General features: G+C 42.1%; 1 protein-coding gene across 1 annotated transcript in view; it reads left to right on the forward strand.

Annotated features, from left to right (window-relative positions):
• Window positions 1-23,913, forward strand: part of DSCAM (DS cell adhesion molecule) — an 823,896-nt gene that overhangs the window by 176,335 nt on the left and 623,648 nt on the right. The window contains exon 3 of the mRNA XM_043875189.1: window positions 3,480-3,626. Coding sequence (XP_043731124.1) covers window positions 3,480-3,626 — 147 coding nt within the window. The remainder of the gene's footprint in view (window positions 1-3,479; window positions 3,627-23,913) is intronic.

Genomic DNA, 23,913 nt, shown 5'->3' on the forward strand with positions numbered 1-23,913 from the left:
ATGATGTCCTCAGAAGAATTTTGTTTTACCATAAGAGGTATATCCCAATAGATAAGCATGACCTTTTAAATTGTGGGCTCCCCAGGAACAAACATATTTCCATTAATATGACAGAGGTCTCTAGTGAAAACCCAAGTCACTTTTTAAAAACAGTAGATAATGGCTATACATTCAAATGTTAATGCATGTATATCTACAATAAGGTTAGAAAGACTTCCAGAAGGGAAGCTCTGTTTTTCTATATATTAATTCATCAAGTAGTTAATAGAAATGCCTTAGTGTATGCCAAGTATTGTTAAATGTTCTAAGATAGTTTTGTAAAAGGCTGGATGCATGGTCTGTCTTTGTGGAGTGAATAATCTAGTGAGGGGAGTGGAGAATTTCCTTCTATGTCCCATTCCCTCTGAGCTGGATGGGGTTCAATGCACCGTAGCTACATCCCTGCTTTGAGAAGATCTGGATCTGGCTTGGGATATGTGAAGGAGGCAGAATCATAGGCATTGTAAACTCTGAGGGCTGCAGTGGTCCTGATTCTAGTGAGGCCTCTGGGGAACTCAGAGAAGAGGGTGCTCCACGGTACTCTGTGGGCTCCATGAATGAGGGGATCCAGGAGATGACTGTGGGTGATAACAGAGAAGGTGCCCAGCTGGTCACTCTAAGTCGTGGTTCCAGTAACGCAGCTTCATGCATAAGTGCATGCCTGGAGGGAAGACCCTTCCGTCTCTCCCTGGGAGTGCTCCTTGGCCCTGCCCTTTCCTGTCTGAGACTCCTTTCTTTGATTCCCATTAGAAATTCCCCCACCATTTGTTTACCACTTGTTGCCATTTGTTTATTGCAGCTTTGGGGAGATGGAGTGATTTTGCAGCTTAGAAACAGACATCAGCAGACACCCAAACTTAAATTTGACTCTTACACCTTCTTAGGTGACCCCGTCCTTGGGATAATGGATTCTTTCTGCAGGCTTTTTGCCACCCTGTCCAGTCCCCTGTTCTCTTCGGTTCTCTGCTCATTTTCCTATTTTCTGTCTTCTACTCTCCCACTGAGACCAGATTCTCATTCATTGATGAGTTTGATTAATTCATCTGTCTGTTGTCTCTTTCCAATTTATGATTTTAGACTTCCTCTCCTCCAAGAGGACTGTTTATCAAGGTGTTTTTCTGTACAAAGTCAGTTTCCTACCCTGTGTATAGCCGTGGCATTTCTGAGATCAGGCCCTTGAGTACTCTGAATGATTGCCCAGTGAACCCCCTGCAGGTATGGTATTACCACCTGGACCATCACATCACACTACACAGAGAGTGCAATAGATTCCTAAACTTCTGAAAGTCTCTCTGGTTTGAGATAGGAATGAAAAATTTCTCAAGTTAGGAAAATATTAAATGCTAATACAAAAAGCAAGACTGGGCGTTATCCTCTTGTGAATTCTCTGAATAATGACTTTTATTGTTGTTGAGTCACTAAGCCATGTCTGACTCTTAGGACCCTATGGACTGGAGCCCTCCAGGCTCCTCTGTCCATGAGATTTCCCAGGCAAGAATACTGGAATGGGTTGTCATTTCCTTCTCCAGGACATCTTCCTGACCCAGGGATCAAACCCTCATCTCTGGCTTGGCAGGTGAATTCTTTACCATTAAGTCACCAGAGAAACCCTAATAATGACACTCTGATACTAAAATACTTAGCATATCGCAGAGCTAGCACTAATCTTAAAAGTGCTTCTTCTAGAGAGTTGTTTACAACTGCCTATGAGGAGATTTCCCTTCATACACTCATTCTTAAAGCTGTCAGTACATTTATTTCTTTTGAAGTTAATTTCCTGGCCAGTTTTCTTGACTCAGGCTTGTCCAATTAATGACTAAAGCTTTAAGAGAGCTCATTGAAGGGTAAAATAAGTTGTCTCTATGGATATCCTAGAAAAATCATAGACTTCACAGAATTCAGAATCTTTGCTTCACAAATCTGAATCTTGCTATCCCAACTCCCTCATTTTAAATGTGAGGAAATAAAACTCTGGAGAAGTAAGACTTTCACCCAGGCTTACAGATGTGGAGGGAGGCATAACCTGGGTTAGAGACACTGAAGTCTCTTTATCCTGGAGGCAGGCGTCTTCTGGACAGATGGGAGATAGTGTGGGTCCAAGTAGCTTTATCCAAACTCTTCCTGGCAGGCCTGGTTCTGGGAGCTTTATCCACATTAACTGTTTGAGTCATCACCATTGACTTACTTGGTAGATATTTTTATCAAAATCATCATTAAATAGATATGAAGAGAACTTGCTCACTGTAAAGTGGTAGGGCCTGGATTTGAACCTGGGAAGTTGGGCTTGCAGGGTGGGCGCTGTCCCCCAGCACCCCTTCTTCTGGCCTAGGCAGCTAGCTTGTGGAAGTCCCCTCAGCCTTTGCTAGGCCACTCCTGTTGTTGGGAGTGCCTGGTCAGGCTCCCTTATCAGCATCGTTGCCTAAGTGACAGGAAGCAGACCATCATTTCCCAAACTGCTTTGCCACTGTCAGAAATTCACTTTCAAAGAGTTATTATAATTATCACATAGTTTTAAGGACTCCCAGGAGAGATTGCCTGTTTTGATTTTTTTTTTAAATTCTTTCTGTTCATAGTCTGAAATGTTGTTCCTTGTTCCTCACAGGACATGAAAGTTTCCTATCATTATAACTCCAGTTTAAGAAACTACTTCCCCCTTTTTTTAAATGTAGCAGTGTGGCTGCTTTCCAGTGGCTCAGTAGGTAAAGAATCTGCCTACAATGCAGGAGGAGTGGGTTCAACCCCTGGGTGAGGAGAAGGGAATGGCAACCCACTCTAGTATTCTTGCCTGGAGAATTCCATGGACAGAGGAGACTGGTAGGCTACAGTCCATGGGGTTGCAAAGAGTCAGACACGACTGAGCAGCTAACACTTTCACTTTCACTTGTATAATTATTTTTTTAGGTTCCACTATAAGCATCATCATATGATATTTCCCTTTCTCTATATGACTTACTCACTCAGTATGACAATCTTTAGTTCCATCCATGGATAACCAACAAGGACCTACTGTATAGCAAAGGAAACTCCCCTCAGTATTCTATATCAGCATAACTGGGGAAAGAATTTGGAAAAAAAATAGATCCATGTATATTTTTGGCTGAGCCTCTTTGTCGTACACTTGAAAGTAATACAACATTGTTAATCAACTATACTCCAATGTTAAGAAAACAAAGCAAAATGAACAAAAACTACTGACATCTGGGTACATTTAGAGGTTAGATCAACTGTTTTTAGATACACACATGCCCCTTAGTTCTTAATGTAGTTTATTATTAAGAGACTGAAAGTCTTTTAAGACATGAAATACAGGTTTCTTAATTTTTTTTTCCAATAAATATTATACTTGATGCAGTTGATATGTGAAAGATAGTGTATATTCAGATCAGATACTCTCAGAATGAGCCTGTGTGTGTTACCAGGGTCCTCTGCTTACCTTCCAGTTTTACGGGAGCCCTATACAGTCCGTGTGGAGGACCAGAAAACCATGAGAGGCAATGTCGCGGTCTTCAAGTGCATTATCCCCTCCTCGGTGGAGGCCTACGTCACCGTGGTCTCATGGGAGAAAGACACCGTGTCACTCATCTCAGGTAGGGTGTGGGCTTCCTTGGGCGGGCAGGGCGCCAGGCTCTCCTGCGCACAGCTCCTTCTGGATAACGAATCGGGTCTCCATCTATTTGCCCACTGTAATGAAGAATTTGTATGCTTCATGTTGACGCCGTTTTAGATTAAACGTGATATCAGTGTTTTCTTTTGGTTTATATGGCTGGACTCATAGTCTCCAGTGAATTGACTGATGGATAGAAATTTGTTCCTTGCATTATGTGTACAGTCATTGAGTTACTTTTGGTTTCCAAGTTACCAAGGAAATATTTTGATTTTATTTCTGCTCCTGGGAATAGAAATATACAATTGTTGTTATCTGTGAGAAACCTCAGAATTGATATTCCGATATTCTCTGTAATCTGGAAAATGGAAACCCTGATTTTATGCTATTCTCAGCCTTTCAAATGTCTTCAGAGTCATGTGGTATCTCTGGCCTCTTAAAGATTTTATTTGGGATATGTAGTCAGTGCTGAAATACATGCAGATAGATAAGTAGATAGATAGATATGTACATAAATAGCTTACTGGTTTACTTTTGGTATCTAGAAAAGATACCACGGAAATCTAGCTTCTAAGACATTGTGGTTCTTCTTTTCTCATGGTTTTCAAGCTTAGTTCTTCCTCCTTGCACCTTAATTGGAAAGCCATGCAGAACTTGGTTCAGTTTTCCTATGTTGCACATCTTTGGATAATGCCTATTAGATGCTTTTGGAAAAGTCGTCGTGATGAGCATTAAATGTGGCATAATGGGTTATAAATGACTGGTTTTCTTTACATGTCCTTGTGCACATGTGCATGAGTGAGTGCATGTCCACGCGTGCATTCTAATGTCACTATTGAATACCACCAACTTTGTGTCAGTTTATAGAGATATAAAACTGGAGCTAAACTCCCATGGTGAAAGAGCATTTGTATTACTTATCTTATTGATTTGCTAGATAGGACAGGTTGCTATTACAACAAGGAACATTAAAAAATCATTAAAGTAGTACAAACTCCAAATCAAAAATTAAATTTTTCATCTTTATCATGTATTACAGTGAACTCTAGGGGATAATTGATGTTTTTGGCTTTCTTTAATATCATCTTATAGTGAATTTAAAGTCCCTCACACTTCACTGAACAATAAATTCCTTGCTAGTATGTTTATTAATCATAGTAATTTGTTAACTTACAGTATTGAAAAATATACTGAGTTTAAGACTTAAATGTGATTGCAATAATCGGAATAGAGATTCACCTGTACAGTTTTATTTGCTAATTTTGATTGTTTAATGATCTTAACTGCTTTACTTTAGAGGTCATTTTAGTTTCTTGACCACAGATGGAGAAGCTTGATGACAAGTTAGTCTGGCTGAGCCCCAGATTGGAGTCAGGAACATTCAGATGTGCATGGCAGGGGTTTGTGGGTTCGGGGAAGGGGAGAAATTGGTGTGATGTGTGGAACCTCCCACACTAGAGGGCCTAGGCTCAGGGAGCCCCTACCACCTTATAGCCACCATCAAATATGCAACTTCAGTGTCTGCCCTAGAAGAGGGAGAGCGCCAGGGAGAGTGACAACCTGCTTCTAAGTGCTTCTCCTTAGAGGTGACAGATTTCGCTTCTGTTACATTTATTTGATGAAGCAAGTCACACGGCCATGTCTGAATTTAATGGGGCATGTGCCTGAAAGGAGAGAACTGGAAATCTGGGTGAGAAATAGAAATATCTACCATGAGGTTATATATCTATATCTATGATCATTCACTAAGTCATGTCCAACTCTTTGTGACCCCATGGAATATAGCCCGCCAGGCTCCTCTGTCCATTGAATTTTCCAAGCAAGCATACTAGAATAGGTTGCCATTTCCTCCTCCAATCTGTATCTATATCTATATATCTATATCTATTTTTGTGTTTCCCAGATACCTTTAACTAATGGTACACTTTCATTCATGTTTCACCTTTTTGTAATCTATGTGAATAGACTTTTTTCTTCTGCCAACATGTGCCTAATGAAAATAAAATGAGAGGAGTTTTATATCTGGTGAGTGGAGGGGATGCTGACACGCATATAACTCCTAGTGCAGTGAGCTCAGGCGTGGGTCAGAGTAGGCTGGAGGGGCTGCCTTGAGACAGCTCAGAGCTGAGAGCAATCAGGAGAGGGTGAAGTGGCTGTGAGGTGAGCCCTGTCCATCCACCATGGTGATGTTTAGGGGCCACTGCTCAGCCTGGTGGGGCCAGAGTACCCCTAGGAGAAGCAGAGCAGCAAAGGTCTGGTGTTAACAGGTGAGTTTTGGGGCTCAAGGTCGGGGCTTTTGGTAAATCTTGGCTAATTTAAATGGTTATCTGTTGTCCAGGCATTTCTTTTCAATGAAAAAGAAATTCAAGATGGGTATATTCCTATAAAAGTAAACAAAATGGCTTTTATTGGCACAACATACTAATATTGCCCTTCATCTTGGGCAAATAAGGCTGAAAGAATAAGGCTGGGTTATGTCATTTTAGGGGTAAGTATACCAGCTGAGGTTTATCAGCATTTCTGTGGGAGTGGCATGGTGTCATTGGCCATTCCTATCGTGGCATCAGTCCTGGAGCGGGGCTTGGAAACCCACTCCAGTATTCTTGCCTGAAGAATCCCACGGACAGAGGCGCCTGGTGTGCTCTGGTCCATGGGGTTGCAAAGAGTTGAACACGACAGAAGCGACTTAGCACATACACATGTTCCATGGTGTCACTAGCTTCACGCGCATTAGGTCATGCACCGATTTCTTCCCAGGGCGGGTCTGAGTTGGCCCGAATGTGGACTCAGGTATCAAGTTGCACCTTTTTGTTGTGTGAGTTCATTATATCACTGATGTTAAGAATGTACATCAGGTCATTTATATTTTGATCAATCTTTGGAAGGAATTCAGTTATAGGCTGAACATTTGCATCCCACCGCCCCCCCCACCCCTCCAAATTCATGTTGAAGTCCTCACCTGCTGCGATGGTGTTGGGAGGGGAGGCCTTTGGAAAGTGATTAGGGTTAGATGAGGTCCTGAGGGTGGGGCCCTGATGATGGGATTAATGACCTTGTTAGAGGAGAATGGAACTCTTTTGCAACACGTGAACACAGGGTGTGAGGGTGGCTGTCTGCAGCCCAGAAACCGAGAAGGCCCTCACCAGCACCCCCAACCATGCCAGCACTCTGATCTCCAACTACCCAAGTCCAGAACTGTCGAGAGTAAATGTCTGTTTTTGACATTTTGTGTATTTTGTTATAGCAGCAGAGCTAAGACAGGTGGCAAGAAGGAATCTCAATCTCCCCGGGAGGGAAGGGTGCCTTGTATCCAATGCTGCTTTACCCTCTGCTCTGCGGTCTACCTGGGCACCTCATCTGAGCCACAGGACACCCCGTGGTTGACCTTGACCCTCAGACTCTGGCACAGTGGAAGATGAAGGTGAAAGTGTTAGTCACTCATTCGTGACCGACCCTGTGGACTGTAACCCTCCAGGTTCCTCTGTCCATGGGATTCTCCAGGCGAGAATACTGACTGGAGTCGGTTTCCATGCCTTCCTCCAGGGGATCTTCCTGACCCAGGGTTGGAACCTGGGTCTCCCGCATTGCAGGTAGATTCTTTACCATCTGAGCCACCATAGAAGACCCCCAAAGTATGCGCCCAACATGGGGCTCGAACCCAGGACCCTGACAAGAGGCTAGTAGTTGTGTGAAGAGAAAACATCTCAGCCACATATCTTGCATGTAATGTCCTCTTTTAATTTGATGGTTCCTGTCTTACCACCTTTCTGAAATAAGCCAGGAAAAGCAAGCGTGATGAGGTCTGAAGGCATTTTTAAAGCACCCTTATCACTTCTCATCCTCTAAGCAAAAACGAGAGCCTTTGACTATCAGATATGAATGTAGCCCAATAAAAATGTAGTACTCTGAGGAGGGATGTGCATCAGGGGGTATTGTTGATATGAAGATGGATATGTAGGACCCCACTGGAGAAGGACAATGTCCATAACTCTGTGTCCAGGTATCACTCAATAGCCTGTTGTGAATTTCTTCCTGGCCAGGGAGGCTGGCAGTCAGAGAGCCCAGCGCTCCACGTCTGTTTCCTCTGATAAAATTCTGAAAATCTCACTGGGGGTTTAGCCACATTAACATCAAAGACACAGCCCAAGGGTAACCGGATTTGGAAAATTGAAAAAGCAAACATGTTACCATTCTCCCATTCCTGGAGAATCTGCCTCCCTCTTTTGCACTGGCCCGATATTTCTCATCTGAACACCTCTATTAGCGATGGCTCAAGGAGAGTTTCATCTCTGAGGATCAATGAGTTTAAGTCCAAGGATGATTATCTTCTTACTGTATGTAGAGTAAAAAAGAACAATTTTCTGCCCACATTAAATATCAGAGGACGTCAGCCCAGCACTTCACATGAAAAACGTGTGTTGTGGGTTTTGGCTGCTGTCTTTGGGTCTGGTCGTCACAGATAAGGCAGGGCTGTGCTTTAAGGAGCATCCCCCGCCTGAGTTTACCCCCCACCCACCCGTGGAGATAGCTTCAGCTTGTAGGAAGCTCCGGGGAGAGATTACTGTTCCGTGTGGCAGGTGCAAGCTGTGGCCCCTATATGGGCAAACATTACAAGAACATATACCTTTGAATCATTTTGCCTGGGGAGACACAAAATGTTTCACAAAAGAAGTGAACATTTAAGACAGTCTTTGCATTTTAGTATGAGGAAAATAATTACATTGTATATATGAGGCCTGAAGGTTGTCTTAAGAACATTTCAGCAAACTTAAAACTAAATGCAGATTTGATGTGATCTATTTTCATCTGGACTTTCTTTTAGGCTTCCCTCCTGGCTCAGCTGGTAAAGAATCCGCCTGCAATGCAGGAGACCTGGGTTTGATCCCTGGGTTGGGAAGATCCCCTGGGAAAGGCTATCCACTCCAGTATTCTAGCCTGGAGAATTCCATGGACTGTTTAGTCCATGGGGTCACAGAGAGTCAGGACACGACTGAGTGACTTTCTCTTTCTTTTGGATGGAGAGAGGCGCACAGCTGTTGGGGGCAGGAATAGTGATGCTGCAGTGGGCGGAGTGTTTGCCTGCTGGGTTCTGTTCCTGTCACACACAGCTCTGAGAGCCTGTGGCCCCTCTTTCTAAGGCACTTACATTTTAATTTGACTTCTAGGCACTGGGCATTTTCAAAGCATTCTCTTAGATAGCTGCTCGTGTTGCCATGGCAATCAGACCCAGTTCTGCCCTCAAGGTGCTTATGAGCAAAAGGAATCAGATCAACATCAAAATGATATAAGGAGCAGACCTATAGTCATTTGAAAGCTTTGTCTTTGATTTTTAAGGTACCAGGGAGTTGCAGAATTAAGAAGCATTTCTTTAACACTCATTAAAAGTAAATTTATAGGGCAAAATGGAAACTGTAAGAGAAATATCTTTATGTCTGTCTATCCACCCATCCATCCATCTACCTATCTATTATCTATATTGATATTCAGCAAATAGGAGCCTTATTTCAAACACTGGAAATTATTCTTAGCACAAGAAATATGCAGCAAACTGGAATTGAAACGGTGGCTGTTTTTGTTCAGTCACTAAGTCGTGTCTGACTCTGCGACCCCATGGACTACAGCATGCCAGACTTCCCTGTCCTTCACTATCTCCCAGAGTTTGCTCAGATTCGGGTCCATTGAGTAGGTGATGCTATCTAACCATCTCATCCTCTGCCACTCCCTTCTCTTTATGCCTTCAATCTTTCCCAGCATCGAGGTCTTTTCAAATGAATTGGCGCTTCGCATAAGGTGGCCAAAGTATTGGAGCTTCAGCTTCAGCATCAGTCCTTCCAGCAAATATTTAGGAATATTCAAACAGTGGGGAGATGTAATATTTTCACTGTGCTGTATTTTGGGGATCAGGCTAACTGAAAAATATATTCCACATGGAAGTTGAGCAGAAGGGAGGGTCCTGTTCTCTTTCTTTTTAAAAGCCATTAATTGATTATAATTTTGCCTTTTAAGTCCGTTGCTCACTAAATTAGTTTTTACATGTTATTCTACTGCTACCTGGAAGTAATTGAAACCCAGGTTGTTTACAGATCTGGAGAAAGCTCACATAACAGTGAGGCTGGAGGTCGTACTCATGACAGACACAAGCCTGGCTTTCCAAAAATGACTCAGTAACGAGACCCGAAAAGACCCAGAGTAAACAGAGAGACTTCTGATAGTCTTCATGGAGAAGACAAATCCCCACACTCAAAATGAGAAACTGCACCTTGTAGATCGTAGGCTGAATCAAATAAAAAATATGTTTCTGACTTCTGAACTACTGAGACAGAAAGAGTGACTCATGGTGATAAGCATATTAACATAATATTTAAACAAACAAAAAAAGAAACAAGAAAGTTTGGTACCAAATTTAGCCTAGAGCATCTGTGGAGTGTGTGTGTGTGAGGGTGTGTGTGTGTGAAGGGGTGTGTGTGTGTGTAAGACCCCTGATCTGCAAGATGGCATGAGTCATTAGGTCAGCCAACAGTACCCCTTGCTTTCCTACAAAAGTGTTACCTGGAGAATATGGCTTCCAACTGTAACTCTGACACAGATTCTCTGGGCAACACAGGGCAACTGCCTCTTTCTCCTGCCGCAGCTTCCTCATGGGATAAAGGTTGGTTTCACTGGTTCCCCTTACAATACAATAGTAGAATACTAAAATTGCAAATTAAATAATCTCCTTCTGAGCCAACTACCGTCCAAGTTATTTTTCTTCATCTTAGATTTAATCTCATAGAATTTTAATTTGATGTGTGTGTCAAGGGCTCGGTTATTCAGTGGGAAGACTCCCAAGACCCTGCAGCCAGGCCTTCTGTGCCCACTGCTGGGGTTTTTCCCATCCCAAAAGGATGCCGAGCACAACAGCACAGAAAAGAGGCACCCGGGGAGAAATCAGAAGGAAACCAGGTGTGAGCTTCCAAGACTTCCTTCTCCCTGGAGTCACAGGGAATGAGCTTATTCTCCCAGCAAAGAGCAGTGCTGGATATGAAATGCTGTCTATCAGGAAGCTCATTAAAGACTTGCTACCCACAGTTTTCACTGGTGGGGCTCGTCACGTAGGCATGTGCCTGGCATGTCCCCTGATTCCAGACTCCTAGAAGGAAAGCAGATGTTCAGCATAAGCAGTATTTTTACGTTTTAGGCACAGTGAGCCAGTCTTATCCACTGTGGGTGTGGTAACCCTTCGGGAATTCTCCAAGGGTAGCAGCCTCAGACTCTTCTCTGTACAATGCAGCTTCTTCAATGATGGTGCCTTGACATTTTCGCTCATTTTCTCACTCATTCAACCATCACTTTTCAAATATGCCCAGTACCAAAGGCTGGAAAAACCACATGAATAAGACATACTTTGAGGACTTTATCACCTCCTACCCATATTTCACAGCCTATAGATAGATCTCACCCCAAATTCTTTAATATCCCCAAGCACATTGAGCCAGATTCTTTCTTGGCTCCACTTGAATGTCAATACAGTTTCATTTTATGTTCAGCTATTAGTGATCGCCTGCCTGTTCTCCTCTCTATCTGTTATTTTGGTTCTTTCTAGACTTGAGAAACAGATGGTAAACCTAGTCATTCAGATGTCTTTTGGACCCAAGTGCATTTTCTGGTCTCTTGCTCATTTGTGAAGTTTCATTTCAGCAAAATTGAAGAGACTAACAGGATCATTCATGAAATATTATCAGGCAGTGATGACAATAAATAATACTGTTGATATTATCACTATCATCAAGTAAAATCAGATGTCATGAATCGAAATTTGCTTGGGCAATGTGCCATAGTATAAGAAAGCAGGATTCAAGATTTCCAAACATAGTTTTTGATTCAGAGTAAGAAAAGTAAAAGTGACGTCACTTCAGTCATGTCCAACTCTTTGTGACCCCATGGACTGTAGCCTGCCAGTTTCCTCCGTCCATGGGATTTTCCAGGCAAGGATACTGGAGTGGGTTGCCATTTCCTTCTCCAGGGGATCTTCCCGACCCAGGGATCGAACTTGGTTCTCCTGCATTGCAGGCAGATTCTTCACCAGGGAGTTCCTTCAGAATAAGAGGTCAGTGTGAAATCAAGACCAAGACCTGAGATAAACATGAATAATGCTGGGCTCTTAATGCTGCGTCCTCTTATGTACTGGGTGAGTCCAAGTGGAAGGAGGTCCCTCACTAGCTATGTCTGTGGCAGGAGCTCCAAGCAGAGGCACCATGCTTGTCTGCCCTTTCTGGTTTAACTTCTGGGCAGATGGGGCAGGACAGTAAAACTTTCAGCATCCCAGACTTCTGCTCTTCTCAGCATCCCCATCAGCAGCAGAATCCCCCAGTTCATATGGTTGCATCATTGGCTTCTCCCTCCCCCAGCCTGCTGAGCCTGGCTGACCATTCACACCAGTTAATTTTAACTACCATTCACTGTCTCTCCAGATCTTTGGATATTTCTGTCAATCTTTTCCGTGTTGCTGAAAGTGGCTTCCAAGTTTTTCCTAGTTCTTAAGCTGCCCACTCCCAGCCCCTTGTGGGCCTACTCTCTAATGTTCAAAAAATAATATCTTTCACTACATTGTGTCTGAAACCAGCTCTCTCCAGTGACCTCTCCTACCTCAAACATTGGATTCATCATGCTATTTTTTCTGTTTGTTTCCAGTCTACTCCCCGACCAGTGCTGTGGTCATGACCCCCCTGACTTTTCTTGGACCTGTTTCCATCTGTTTTCTCCACTGTGGCCTCTGCCATCAGCTCTTCAGAAATTACTGTATGTCTTATGACACAGGTTCTCAGCTCCCCCAGTTTTAAAGAACACTTTCCTTTGCCAGCTTCCATTCCGTAATGAAGGATAGGGAAACCTGGTGTGTTACGGTCCATGGGGTCGCACAGTGTTGGACACAATTTAGCTACGGAACAACAACAACAATGCTTTCATTCATTCATTTTTCCCTGGAAAATTCGTTAAAAGAATAGTCTATACTCATCATTACTCCTACTGTAGTGATTTTGTCTATGCCCCTTACATTCTACTGAAACTTACCTTGTCAAGGTTCCTCAAGGCTTCCTAATATCTGTCTCTTGGTGCACATTCTCTCTGACCACCTCCTCCACTGGCCGCCCCTCTGCACAGCCACGGGGGACTTTCTCCTGTCTATTTCTTCACCTGTCTATTTCTTCACTTTCTCTTTCCTTGAGTTCACATCTTTTCTTCCCTGCTCAGAAATGTGAATAGACCCCCAAACTCGGTCCTCACCATCCCCCTTTCTCAATCCTCACTTTCTCCATTTTTCATTTCATCCCTTTGCCAGACTTCATTCATCACTTCTGCAGATCCTGACTTTGGATCTGTCTTCTCTCCTGGGATTGATCAATTCCAATCTCTGCCTGCTCCCTTCCTGCCACTTCCAGCAGAGCATAACTAACATAGAACTAAACTTTCCCCCAAACATGAGTGAATTTGCCTTTACATTACTCTTTGATTTTGATAATAACTATTAGTTTCCAAACAGTCACTCCCTTGGTGGCTTAAAATAACAGGAATTTGCTCTGTCACAGTTTAGCAAGCCGGAAGTCCAAGGTCAAGGTGTCAGGAAGTCCATGCTCCCTCTGAGAAACCTAGGGGAGAAGTTGGTCCATGTGTCTCCTCCAGGTTTGGTGCTTCCAGTTGTCCTTGGCGTTCCTTAGCTGGTGGACACACACTCCAGGCTCTGTCTCGGTCATCACTTGGCTGTCTTCCTATGTGTGTGACTCTGTGTCTCTTCTCTGTTTGTAAGGACACCAGTTATGCTGACTTAAGGGCCCACCTACTCCAGTATGACCGCATTTTGAAAATTTCCATCTGCAGTGACCCTATTTCCAAATGAGGTTTCATTTTGAGCTCCCAGGAAGGGTGTGGATTTGGGGAGAACACTGTTTGACCCAAAATATTAACACATCCTTTTAATTTTTTTTACTCTCTCTCTCCTATTTTACATCTTTCTATTTCCTGCTTGACCCATAATAGACAACTGATAAATACTTATTGAAGAGGATCCTTAAACAAATTTTTTTTTAAAGGAAGGAAGCAAAATTCAGAAAGCCTCAGTGGTATGGCTAGAGGTGCCAGCACCCAGCAGTTCCTGGGCTGCCCCCAGCCCCGCCCCAGCTGAGTCAGAACGCCAGCTGGCAGCTGCCCCCTTCCCCCCAGCTGCCTCTCCTTCAGCTTTGAGGAGGTCACACTCACAGTCACGCTGGGCTGGGGGCCAGGATGGGACAGAATTAAGGTGGTCCTGCACCAAGACACCAGGGCTCGAGGGAAACTGCTTGAATTGCATTTTCAGATCATGCTATGGACAAAATTGTGCCCCTCACACCCAAATGCAAAAGTTCTAATCTCCATGTGTCTGTATCTGGAAATGGGGCCTGTAGATGGTAAGTAAGGTTTGATGAGGTTGTAAGGGTTGGGCCTTAATCCCTTAGGACTGTGGCTGTGTAAGAGAAGAGACCTGTGAGTCTACGGTGAGAAAGGAAAAGATCTCACCAGACCCTGACCTTGCTGGGACCCTGGTCTTGGACTTCCAGCCTCCAGAATTATGAGAAATAGACATATGCTGGTTAAGCCACTGAGTCTATGGTGTTCTGTTATGGCAGCCCAAGCTAACCCAGATAATATGCACATAAACTCACTTTCTGAATTTAATTCTGCAATTCTTGAGCTCCACATGTTACTGTGCTTCCCTACTCAATTTTTTTGGGTTGTGTGATACTGCATAGGGCTTCCCCTGTGGCTCAGTGGTAAAAAATCTGCCTGCTAGGGCAGGAGACACAAGAGACATGGATTCGATTCCTGGGTGGGGAAGATTCCCTGTAATAGGAAATGGCAACTCACTTCAGTATTCTTGCCTGAGAATTCCATGGACAGAGGAGCCTGGCAGGCTACAGTCTATGGGCTTGCAGTGAGTTGGATACGAGTGAGTATTCTTAGGATACTGTATAACATGTATGCAATACCATATTACACATATGAAGCAATCTGATGATGCAGTGAACACTCCTATTTTCAATGAATGATACAATTTTCAGGTGCAGTGGATTATTTGACATCTGAGTCCCATGTTTCTCTTCTCTAAAGGAAATTGAGTCCTTTATTAATAGAAAAATGAAGAATACAATGCCCCCTAATCCATAGGGGATACAATCCAAGACCTCCAGTGGATGCCTGAAACTGTGGAGCATACCAAGCCCTATATATGCTGTATTTTTCCTATTCATAGCTACTTTTGATAAAGTTTAACTGATAAATTGGCACAGTAAGAGAACATCTGAATTGCCAGCATACTATTCTTGCTTTGGGGCCTTTATTAAGCAAAATAAAGTTTATTAGAACCAAGAGGGCTCCTAAATGGCAGAGCAGTGTGTAGTTTATTCCATGTGGTTATGCTGGACAGAGGGCTGAGTCACGTCCCATATGGGATGGAGCAGGTGGGGCAGAATTTCACCATGCTACTGAGAACAGTGCACAATTGAAAAGTTATGAATTATTTATTTCTGAAATTTTCCACTTAGTGTTTTTGGACTGCAGTTGACAGCGGGTAACTGAAACCTTAGAAAGCCAAACCGTGCGTAAGTGGGGTTGATTCTAAACCTCCCAAATGACTAGCGGTCTGAAAATTTACATGCAATAAAATCTTTTTTCCGTAAATACCCCAAACTCCAAAGTCAGTTCCAAGGTAACTGTAGTTTCATTGGATGAACTTAGAAGTGAAGCATCTACAACTAAGCCGTATTTGGACAACTGCATTGACTGTGCTGTGTCCATGTGTCGGGAAGTAGAGAGAATATTTACAAAATATTTCAGGCTGTTTAGTTCCTGGAATATTGTGAGGATGCCTAGTATTGCCCATTCAGAACTGGGCTGTATAAAGATTGTGGCAGAGTTGGTAAAGAATCCGTCTGCCGTTGCAGGAGATGTGGGTTCGATCTCTGGGTCAGGACGATCCCCTAGAGTAGGAAATGACAGTATTCTGGCCTGGGAAATCCCATGGACAGAGGAGCCTGGTGGGCTAGAGAGTCTGACAGGACTGAGCAACTGAGCGCGCGCACGCGCACACACACACACACAGACTGAAAATCCTCAGCGTGCATTGCTATGCAGGAGGGCATAGCTGTGATGTTCTTTTCAGAGAAGCTGAGAAGCACACACAGTAAATAAGGAAATATGAACTTCCTAACATCTCCCAATAGGGCCACACGCTCTTCCAGAAAGTATCAGGCTTCTGTTCGCCTTCCATTTTGCAGAGTCTGCATGAGGGCTTGAGTTTAAACTCAGAGAGACCAGGCTTTGAGTCTCAGTTTCACAGCTGTGAGAGCTTCATTAATTGCCTCTCTGTGGAATTGAACATAGTGTTTTTATAAAGACTGGAAATGCCAGGAAGGGTGTTCCATGAATTATACATTTTTAGCCAGTTCTCACGCTCTGATTCTGCACTTGGCTCTCTTGTCAGAGGTTGCAAGGATGGAGTCTGAAGCCATCAGCCACATTCAGGTTTCAGATCCACCCTGGACCAAGCTGTGACCTTGGGTTTATCACACAGTCTTTCTATGTCTCAACTTACACAATCATAACATGGGAACAACAAAAAATTGTTGTAACATTTCAATGATTTAATACATGTAACGTGCTTAGAACAGTGTTTGACACAAACTTTGGCATTATTACAGTTGTCATTATTATCTCCTGTCTATCTAAAGTGTTCCTGCTGCAGAAACTGGGTGGTCAGAACCCATGCCATAGTCCAAGATAAATAAGACATTCCTTACATGGAGCTTGTTAGGGATGAGAACAGAAGTATTTAAGAAGAGTTGTTAAAATACAAGGTATCCTGAAGAAAAAGAAAAGTGAAAATGTTAGTTGCTCAGTGAACTGTAGCCCTCCAGGCTCCTCTCTCCATGGGGTTTCCCAGGCAAGAATACTGGAGTGGGGTGTCATTCCCTTCCCAACCCACAGATCAAATCCAGATCTCCTGCATTGCAGGCAGATTCTTCCCCATCTGAGCCACCAGGGAATCCTGAAGACGTGGGTTAATGATGTGAAATCTTCCAAATTCAAAGCATTAGAGTGCTACCGAGTAATCACATTGGATTTTATCAAAATAAACAACTCTTTATTAAATGTTTTCTTAAACATAAATTTGATGACATAAAATGAGCAACAGGCTAGAATGAAATGATCCTATTTTTTCCCTATCCATCGTAGATAAATCAGAACATATGCTTATAGGAAGGGTTTGGAGTTAGATTAAAACATTTGGGTTATTAAATAGCTAACAATGTAACTCAGGTTCTATCAGATGACTTCACAACTTCCTCATAGGTCAGTATTCTCATCAGCCCCCTTTACAGGTGAAGAAGCTGAGGCACAAGGATTTCAGTAATCTGTACAAGATCCTACATTGCAGTTCTCTCTCTCTAAAAGATAGAGGTTTTGCATTAAAAGAAACTTTCTTTCAGCCCACAGTCCGTAAATGCGTAATAGTCAACACAAACTGTCAACAGCTTGACACACAACTTTAGCAGCCTTAGCTTGAGAGCAGGAGCTTGTGTAAGCAAGTGAAACATGTTCAGATATGGTATGATCCAAACCAGGCTTAGCTTTCTGGACATTTAATCTATTCAGAGCATTTTATTGCAGTTTGAGGACAATAAGCCTAGTGTTCTTTTTTGAAATAGTATTACACATCTAAAGAAAGATCAAAATAGATGAAATTGGCTAGGATAAAAATAATTTTCTTAATTTCAATTTTATTTAGAACTGGCCTGGGACTTCCTTCATGGTCCAGTGGTTAAGAACTGCACCTTCCAATATGGGGGTGTGGGTTTGATCCCTGGTGGGAGAGCTAAGATGCCACATGCCTCCTGGCCAAAAAACCAAAACATAAAAGCAGAAACAATATTGTAACAAATTCAGTAAAGACTTTAAAATGGTCCACATCATAAAAAGGAAAGCATTTGAGTCAGTTTTAATGAGGTGGATGAACCTAGAACCTATTATACAGAGTGAAGTAAGTCAGAAAGAAAGAGATAAACATATTCTAACACATATATATGGAATCTAGAAAAATGGTACTGAAGAATTTATTTACAGGGCAATAGTAGAGAAACAAACATAGAGAATAGACTTATGGACATGGGGAGAGGGGAGGAGAGGGTGAGATGTATCATGGAAACTTACATTACCATGTTTAAAATAGATAGCCAATGGGAATTTGCTGTATGTCTCAGGAAACTCACACAGGGGCTCTGTATCAACCTAGAAGGGTGGGATGGGAGGGAGACGGGAGGCAGGTTCAAAAGGGAGGGGATATTTGTATACCTATGGCTGATTCATGTTGAGGTTTGACAGAAAACAACAAAATTCTGTAAAGCAATTATCCTTCAATAAATAATTAATTAATTAAAATTAATTAATTAAAATTTATTTATTAAAATGAATAAATAAATTAGCCCTTCCCATTGACTTCAAGTGTTGTGTTACGATGCCTGATACGTGTTGTTGTTGTTTAGTCTCTAAGTCGTGTATGACTCTTTGGGACCCAATGGACTGTAGCCCACCAGGCTCCTCTGTCCATGGGATTTCCCAGGTAAGAATGCATAGCCATCTCCTTCTCCAGGGGATCTTCCTGACCCAGGGATCGAACATTCATCTCATGCATCGGCTGAAAGATTCTTTGTCACTGAGACACCAGGGAAGCCTGCCTGTTAAACAGTAGGGTTTTAATAAATATTTGTTGAGTGAAGGTCAGATGAGCAACTTTTCCATCAAAGTGGTGGTGCTATTTCCTTTTGAATTATTCTTAATGCTTTATGGAGAGATCTTACTTTCCTATACATTATTTTCTTCTTCTGCTAAGAACAACTTTATATCAACCTCTTCACCCAGTGGGGAGTGTCTGGGCAGGCACATCACAGGTAACCCTGGAGTTCTCAGCTCACTTCCCCACATAGATATCCAAATCCCCAATATTTAGTAGTCCCAAAGCAAAAGCTGTCTCCTTTTATTTTCATGAAATGATTCTATTTTTGTAACAGTCTTACAATTTTATACTGCAGTATCTCCTGGAGAAGGGCATGGCAACCCACTCCAGTATTCTTGCCAGGAAAATCCCATGGACAGAGGAGCCTGGCAGGCTACAGTCCATGGGGTTGCAACGAGTTGGACACGACTGAAGCGACTTTAGTCGTTTCTGTTAGCACACATCTGTTAAAATATAGCACGGAATAAGGCGAGGGTGGGATGTTCAGAGAGAACAGCATCGAAACACGTATATTATCAAGGGTGAAACAGATCACCAGCCCAGGTTGGATGCATGAGACAAGTGCTCGGGGCTGGTGCACTGGGAAGACCCAGAGGAATCGGGTGGGGAGGGAGGTGGGAGGGGGGATCAGGATGGGGAATACATGTAAATCCATGGCTGATTCATGTCAATGTATGGCAAAAACCACTACAATATTGTAAAGTAATTAGCCTCCAACTAATAAAAATAAATGGAAAAAAATATAGCATGGAATAAGTCAATAAAAATCCTTATTTCAAGATATTTATAGGTGTTTTATAGCATTGCTTGATGCACTGGGTCCACAGCCAAGTCATTGTTCCTGAGACGTCACCTTTTTTTTTTGTTCATCTGAAGAGTGCACACACTGGTGTGCACAGAGTGTCAGCCCTGTGTGACTGTTGTGTGTGGGTGTACCTGTTTCAAATAGGTATCAGTGTGCTCCATGAATTTATGATGCTGCCCCCAAAACTGTAGAATTTCTGAGTGGAAGAGTTTCAGCATCTTTCTGACCTGGGCAGTGGAGCCCTGGAAAGGTCACATGGTGAGCAGCAGGAACAGTGGTCCTTAGCCAGGGGGCCCCCACATGAGCCTGGACAAGGATGTGAATGCTGCCTGGACCATCCTTCCAGATCCATCACAGGATCAGGTTTCTCATCTGAAAATGATGTGTTGGAAGAGGAAAGAGTCATCTGGGCAGCTAGTGGCAAAGAGAGGGCTCAAACCTGGGATTTTGGGTGACTCTTTTGACACAAATGATTTTAAATTCCTTCATTGCTGTCATTTAAGCATTGCATAAGCATATGCATGAGATATTGCTTTTAAAGTTGCCATTTTTAAAAAATTGTATGACCCATTTAAAAAGGGCACAGATGAGATAGAGGCACATGGAAATAACTTACTTAAAGTGAAGAGGTTTACCATGTTGAAAAACAAGCAAAGACTAATGGGGCACTTTGAATTATTGATTTAAAAGAAATTCATGGAAAACTGTATGACTCAAAATGAATCATTTTGAAATAGACCTAAAATTCTGAGTTTCTAAGTTTTGTTTCAGTAGCAAATATTTAAAATGCATTTTGCATTTTGATGCAAATAATATGTTGTATATCTGAGAAAGTTTACTGGTGGTTTCAGAAAAGAAAAACCATATATATATACATATATATGTATGTATATATTCTATTAAGGAATATACATGTATATTCCTTAATAGAAATATCCTTAGACCAATGTTTCTTGACTTTTTTTTTTGGATCAGGGATGTGCTAAGGAGATAATGAAAACTACAAAATAGTGGAGCCACAGAAAAACACATTAGCACCCAAATCTTCATTAATTCCAGGCCTTTTTCCCTTCCCTTCAACCTCACCACCCATTTGCACCCTCTCAACCCCATCCTCCTCCCCATGACCCAGATTAACTAGGCATTCATACCACCTGCAATAGAGATGTTAGGTAGCCTCTTTTTCTGTCTCTCTCCCCACCCCTCTCTTTTTGAATTCAGTTTTATATGGAAAACTGCAGCCTCCCTCTTTGTCTGATGTCTTATTTGTCCTTGCTCCTTTGGTTCCATCTGTTACGCGTACATTTTTCCCCCTTCTGTGCCCTTTGCATTGTACCAGTAACTTTCACTGCAATTGTTCTTGTACCAGGAAAAGCAAGGGGTTTTTATAAGAAGCCTTCATCAAGTCATTTTCAAACTGCAGATGATATTAAGAGAGAAAGGCCATACTGAGTACCCCCCTCACCCTAATTAGATGGTGAAATTTTTAGTTCTTGGCACTGTTATCTGTTCAAATTGAAACCCTATCATTGCCAAAGCCAAATGAACTTGAAACTGCAGAGGGCCATTCCCCAAAAGGAAAGGCAGCCAGACGCCAGCCCTCCGTGGGGAGCCAGAGCACACGCCGTCTACATACACGTGACATGATTCCACAGCTCCCATCTCCGAGTTAAATCATTTGCTTGAAGAAAAAAATAATCCTAGGATTCAGGAACTTTAAAAAATGGTCTGTATGACAAGTTACTCCATGAATAACCAATGTTGAAGAAAAGTATATTTCAGGCTTCCCTCCTCCCCGTGTGCTCAGTCGTATCTGACTCTGTGATGCTGTGGGCTGTAGCCCGCCATGTTTCTCTGTCCATGGAATTCCCCAGGCAAGAATACTGGAGTGGGTTGCCATTTCCTCCTCCATGTGACAAGTTACTCCATGAATAACCAAATGTTGAAGAAAAGCATATTTCAGGCTTCCGAGTAATTTTAAAATGATTCACAGAGTTCATTCAGGGCTCATAAACTGTACATTATTTTCTGTGAGTCTGTGTCCCAGTCATTCCCTCTTCTGTTGAATTCTACTCGGCCTATTGTCATTAAATGAAACGACATACGAATGTATGTTTCAATCACTTCCTCTTCTGCAGAATTCTAACCTTCCCATCACTCAATGAGGGACATATAAGCATTCCGTTATTGGTCAAGCCTTCAGTGATTCCGCGGTGAGTGGTTTCCATGGAACTCTGAGTCAGTTTTAGATGTGAGACATAGAACCTCTGGTTTCTTTGAGGTCTGATGCACACTCTTCATTGGACTCCTTACATGATTTATTCATGTCTTGAACATGTGAATCCAGGTTTATTTCCCCGAATCTCTTGCTCTTATTTACTGGGTTTGATTTGTTGGGGAAAAAAAAGATGAATACGTATACTCTGGCTTCTCTGCAAATCGTATAAATCTTTCACATTTTACAAAAGGCAAATAAATATATCTATGTTCCTCTCTTCCTTTATCAAAATTACCAAATGTTTATAAATACCTTTGACTTCTATTGAAATTTTAAAAAGTTGTAGATAGTAAGTTCATGCATCATTATTAATCTTTTAAAGAAAAATAATGAAACTGAAAAACTAATTTCATGTATTTAAAATATACACTGATTGCACATTCATCACTAATCTCAAATCTTATTATCTATTTTCTGTACATGGGGAAAAAATATATCCAAAGTTGCTTTTGTTTTAGGATCTGTTAATAAGATTAAGCTGGACTTCCCAGGTGGTGCAGTGGTAAAGAATCCACCTGCCAATTCAGGAGACACAAGAGATTTGATCCCTGGGTTTGGTCCCTGAGTAAAGGCGATCCCTTGGAGGAGGAAATGGCTACCCATTCCAGTATTCTTGCCTGGAGAATCCCATGGACAGAGGGCTACAGTCCACGGGGTTGCAGACAGTTGGAGATGACTTAGCAGCTAGGCGTGAGCACAGGCAGACCACGAAGATTAAGCTACATTTTATTAATAGTGGCTATTGATTTATAGGTCTTTTATATATGCCCTTTTGAAATAGCTATCCCAGGTGATAATAGGAGAACAGGAAGGCCTATAGCCATGTGACTGAGGATATTTCTGTTTTGAATGGTCTATTACATCGAGATAGAATGAGTGTCCAGTATTTTAAACCCCATGAGTAACAGCAGAGGTATTAAAGGTAATGAGATTCAGAGCCTACATAAAGCTTCGGTAAAATTCTTTGTGTATTTACATATTTACAGGTTATTACATAGGATCCCAAATCCAGTTTTGCAGAGAAATTTGTTTATTAATAACTATTCTATGAAGCCAGAATTTAAAGAATAATGGGAAAAAAGAGCAATTTAGAGTGCACTTTTCCCTTTAATTTAAATTTGGGGTTTTTACCTTTAGTCTCAAATCCTTTTTAAAAAGAATTAGGTGGGACAGAAACTATAAATTAGGGACAGCTATCTGACCTTGGTTGTAGAAGTGAAGTCATTGAAGTTGGGGTCCTATAAGAGGAACTGCATGCACATCGGACAGAAATGAAGGAAAACTAGAGGGAGAAAGGGAAAGCAAGTAGGCCACGTGTGTACACTTCATTTTCTGCACCCATATTCTCTCTGACGACTGCATGATTTATTCAAAGATTTATTGATTTTCTTCTCTGCTCTAGCCTGCTGACCTGCTTTTGCTGACAGGTTTGTGTGCCCCAAACAAATCTGATAGTCATGAGTATGCTATCGTATGAGTCCCCGTGGTTTGCAGCAAATATTTTATATCTAGTCCTTATCAACAGTAAGTGAACACAAGAAGAGAGCCATTGACACACCTTCCTTTCATGTGCTGTGAAAGGAATTCAGAGATGGCAACCTGGAACAAATGTGAATTTGTGTGTGTATATTTATGTATGTATAAATGTTAGAGTGGAAGTTGTGGCTTTTTTTACTCTTAGTACCAGACATTAAGTGATACTTAGTTCTGTAAAAATGCCCTATGAGATCTGTGATTTGCTTCAGGTTAATTCAGTGCGTGGGAGTGGTGTTCAGCAGGACTTGACCATTGTTGAAATAGATGATGGATACAAGCAGGTTCCTTATACTTATTTTTGTATTTTGTGTATGTTTAAAATATTCTATAAGGAAACACTGAAGAATGCACACCTGCATAACAAACCATGATCATTTTTTATTTGAACCTTCAGAGCACATGGTTCAACACTAGCGATTGGCACATCAAGCCAGGAGTAGGCAGATTATGAATGTCATAGATTAAAAATTAATGCTATATTAAGTGAAGTGTTGTTTTCCTGCTGGTTATGAGCTCTGAAATTCTGGTACAAGACTAGAGCCATGAAAAATGTCTTTTAAATCAGTGATGCTTCTCCAAGTTGAGGGTATTCCCTCTCAGTTAATAAAATGGAATATTTTCAACCAGCATTTTTCAAGCTGGATCCGTGGCGGGGCTAAGAGAACAGGGAAAAGGTCATGTTGGTTCTGGGTTCGAAATTTTTAGAAAGTAATGTATTAAACAGTAGCAACACAGTTATTTGCTTTGGAACCAATGCAATGCAATGCATGAGGGCTCAGTTGTGTCCGACTCTTTGCGACTTTGTGGACAGTAGCCCACCAGGCTCCCCTGTCCATGGAATTTTTCAG

The sequence above is a fragment of the Cervus elaphus genome, chromosome 19, assembly GCF_910594005.1.
Source record: "Cervus elaphus chromosome 19, mCerEla1.1, whole genome shotgun sequence".
NCBI lineage: Eukaryota > Metazoa > Chordata > Mammalia > Artiodactyla > Cervidae > Cervus > Cervus elaphus.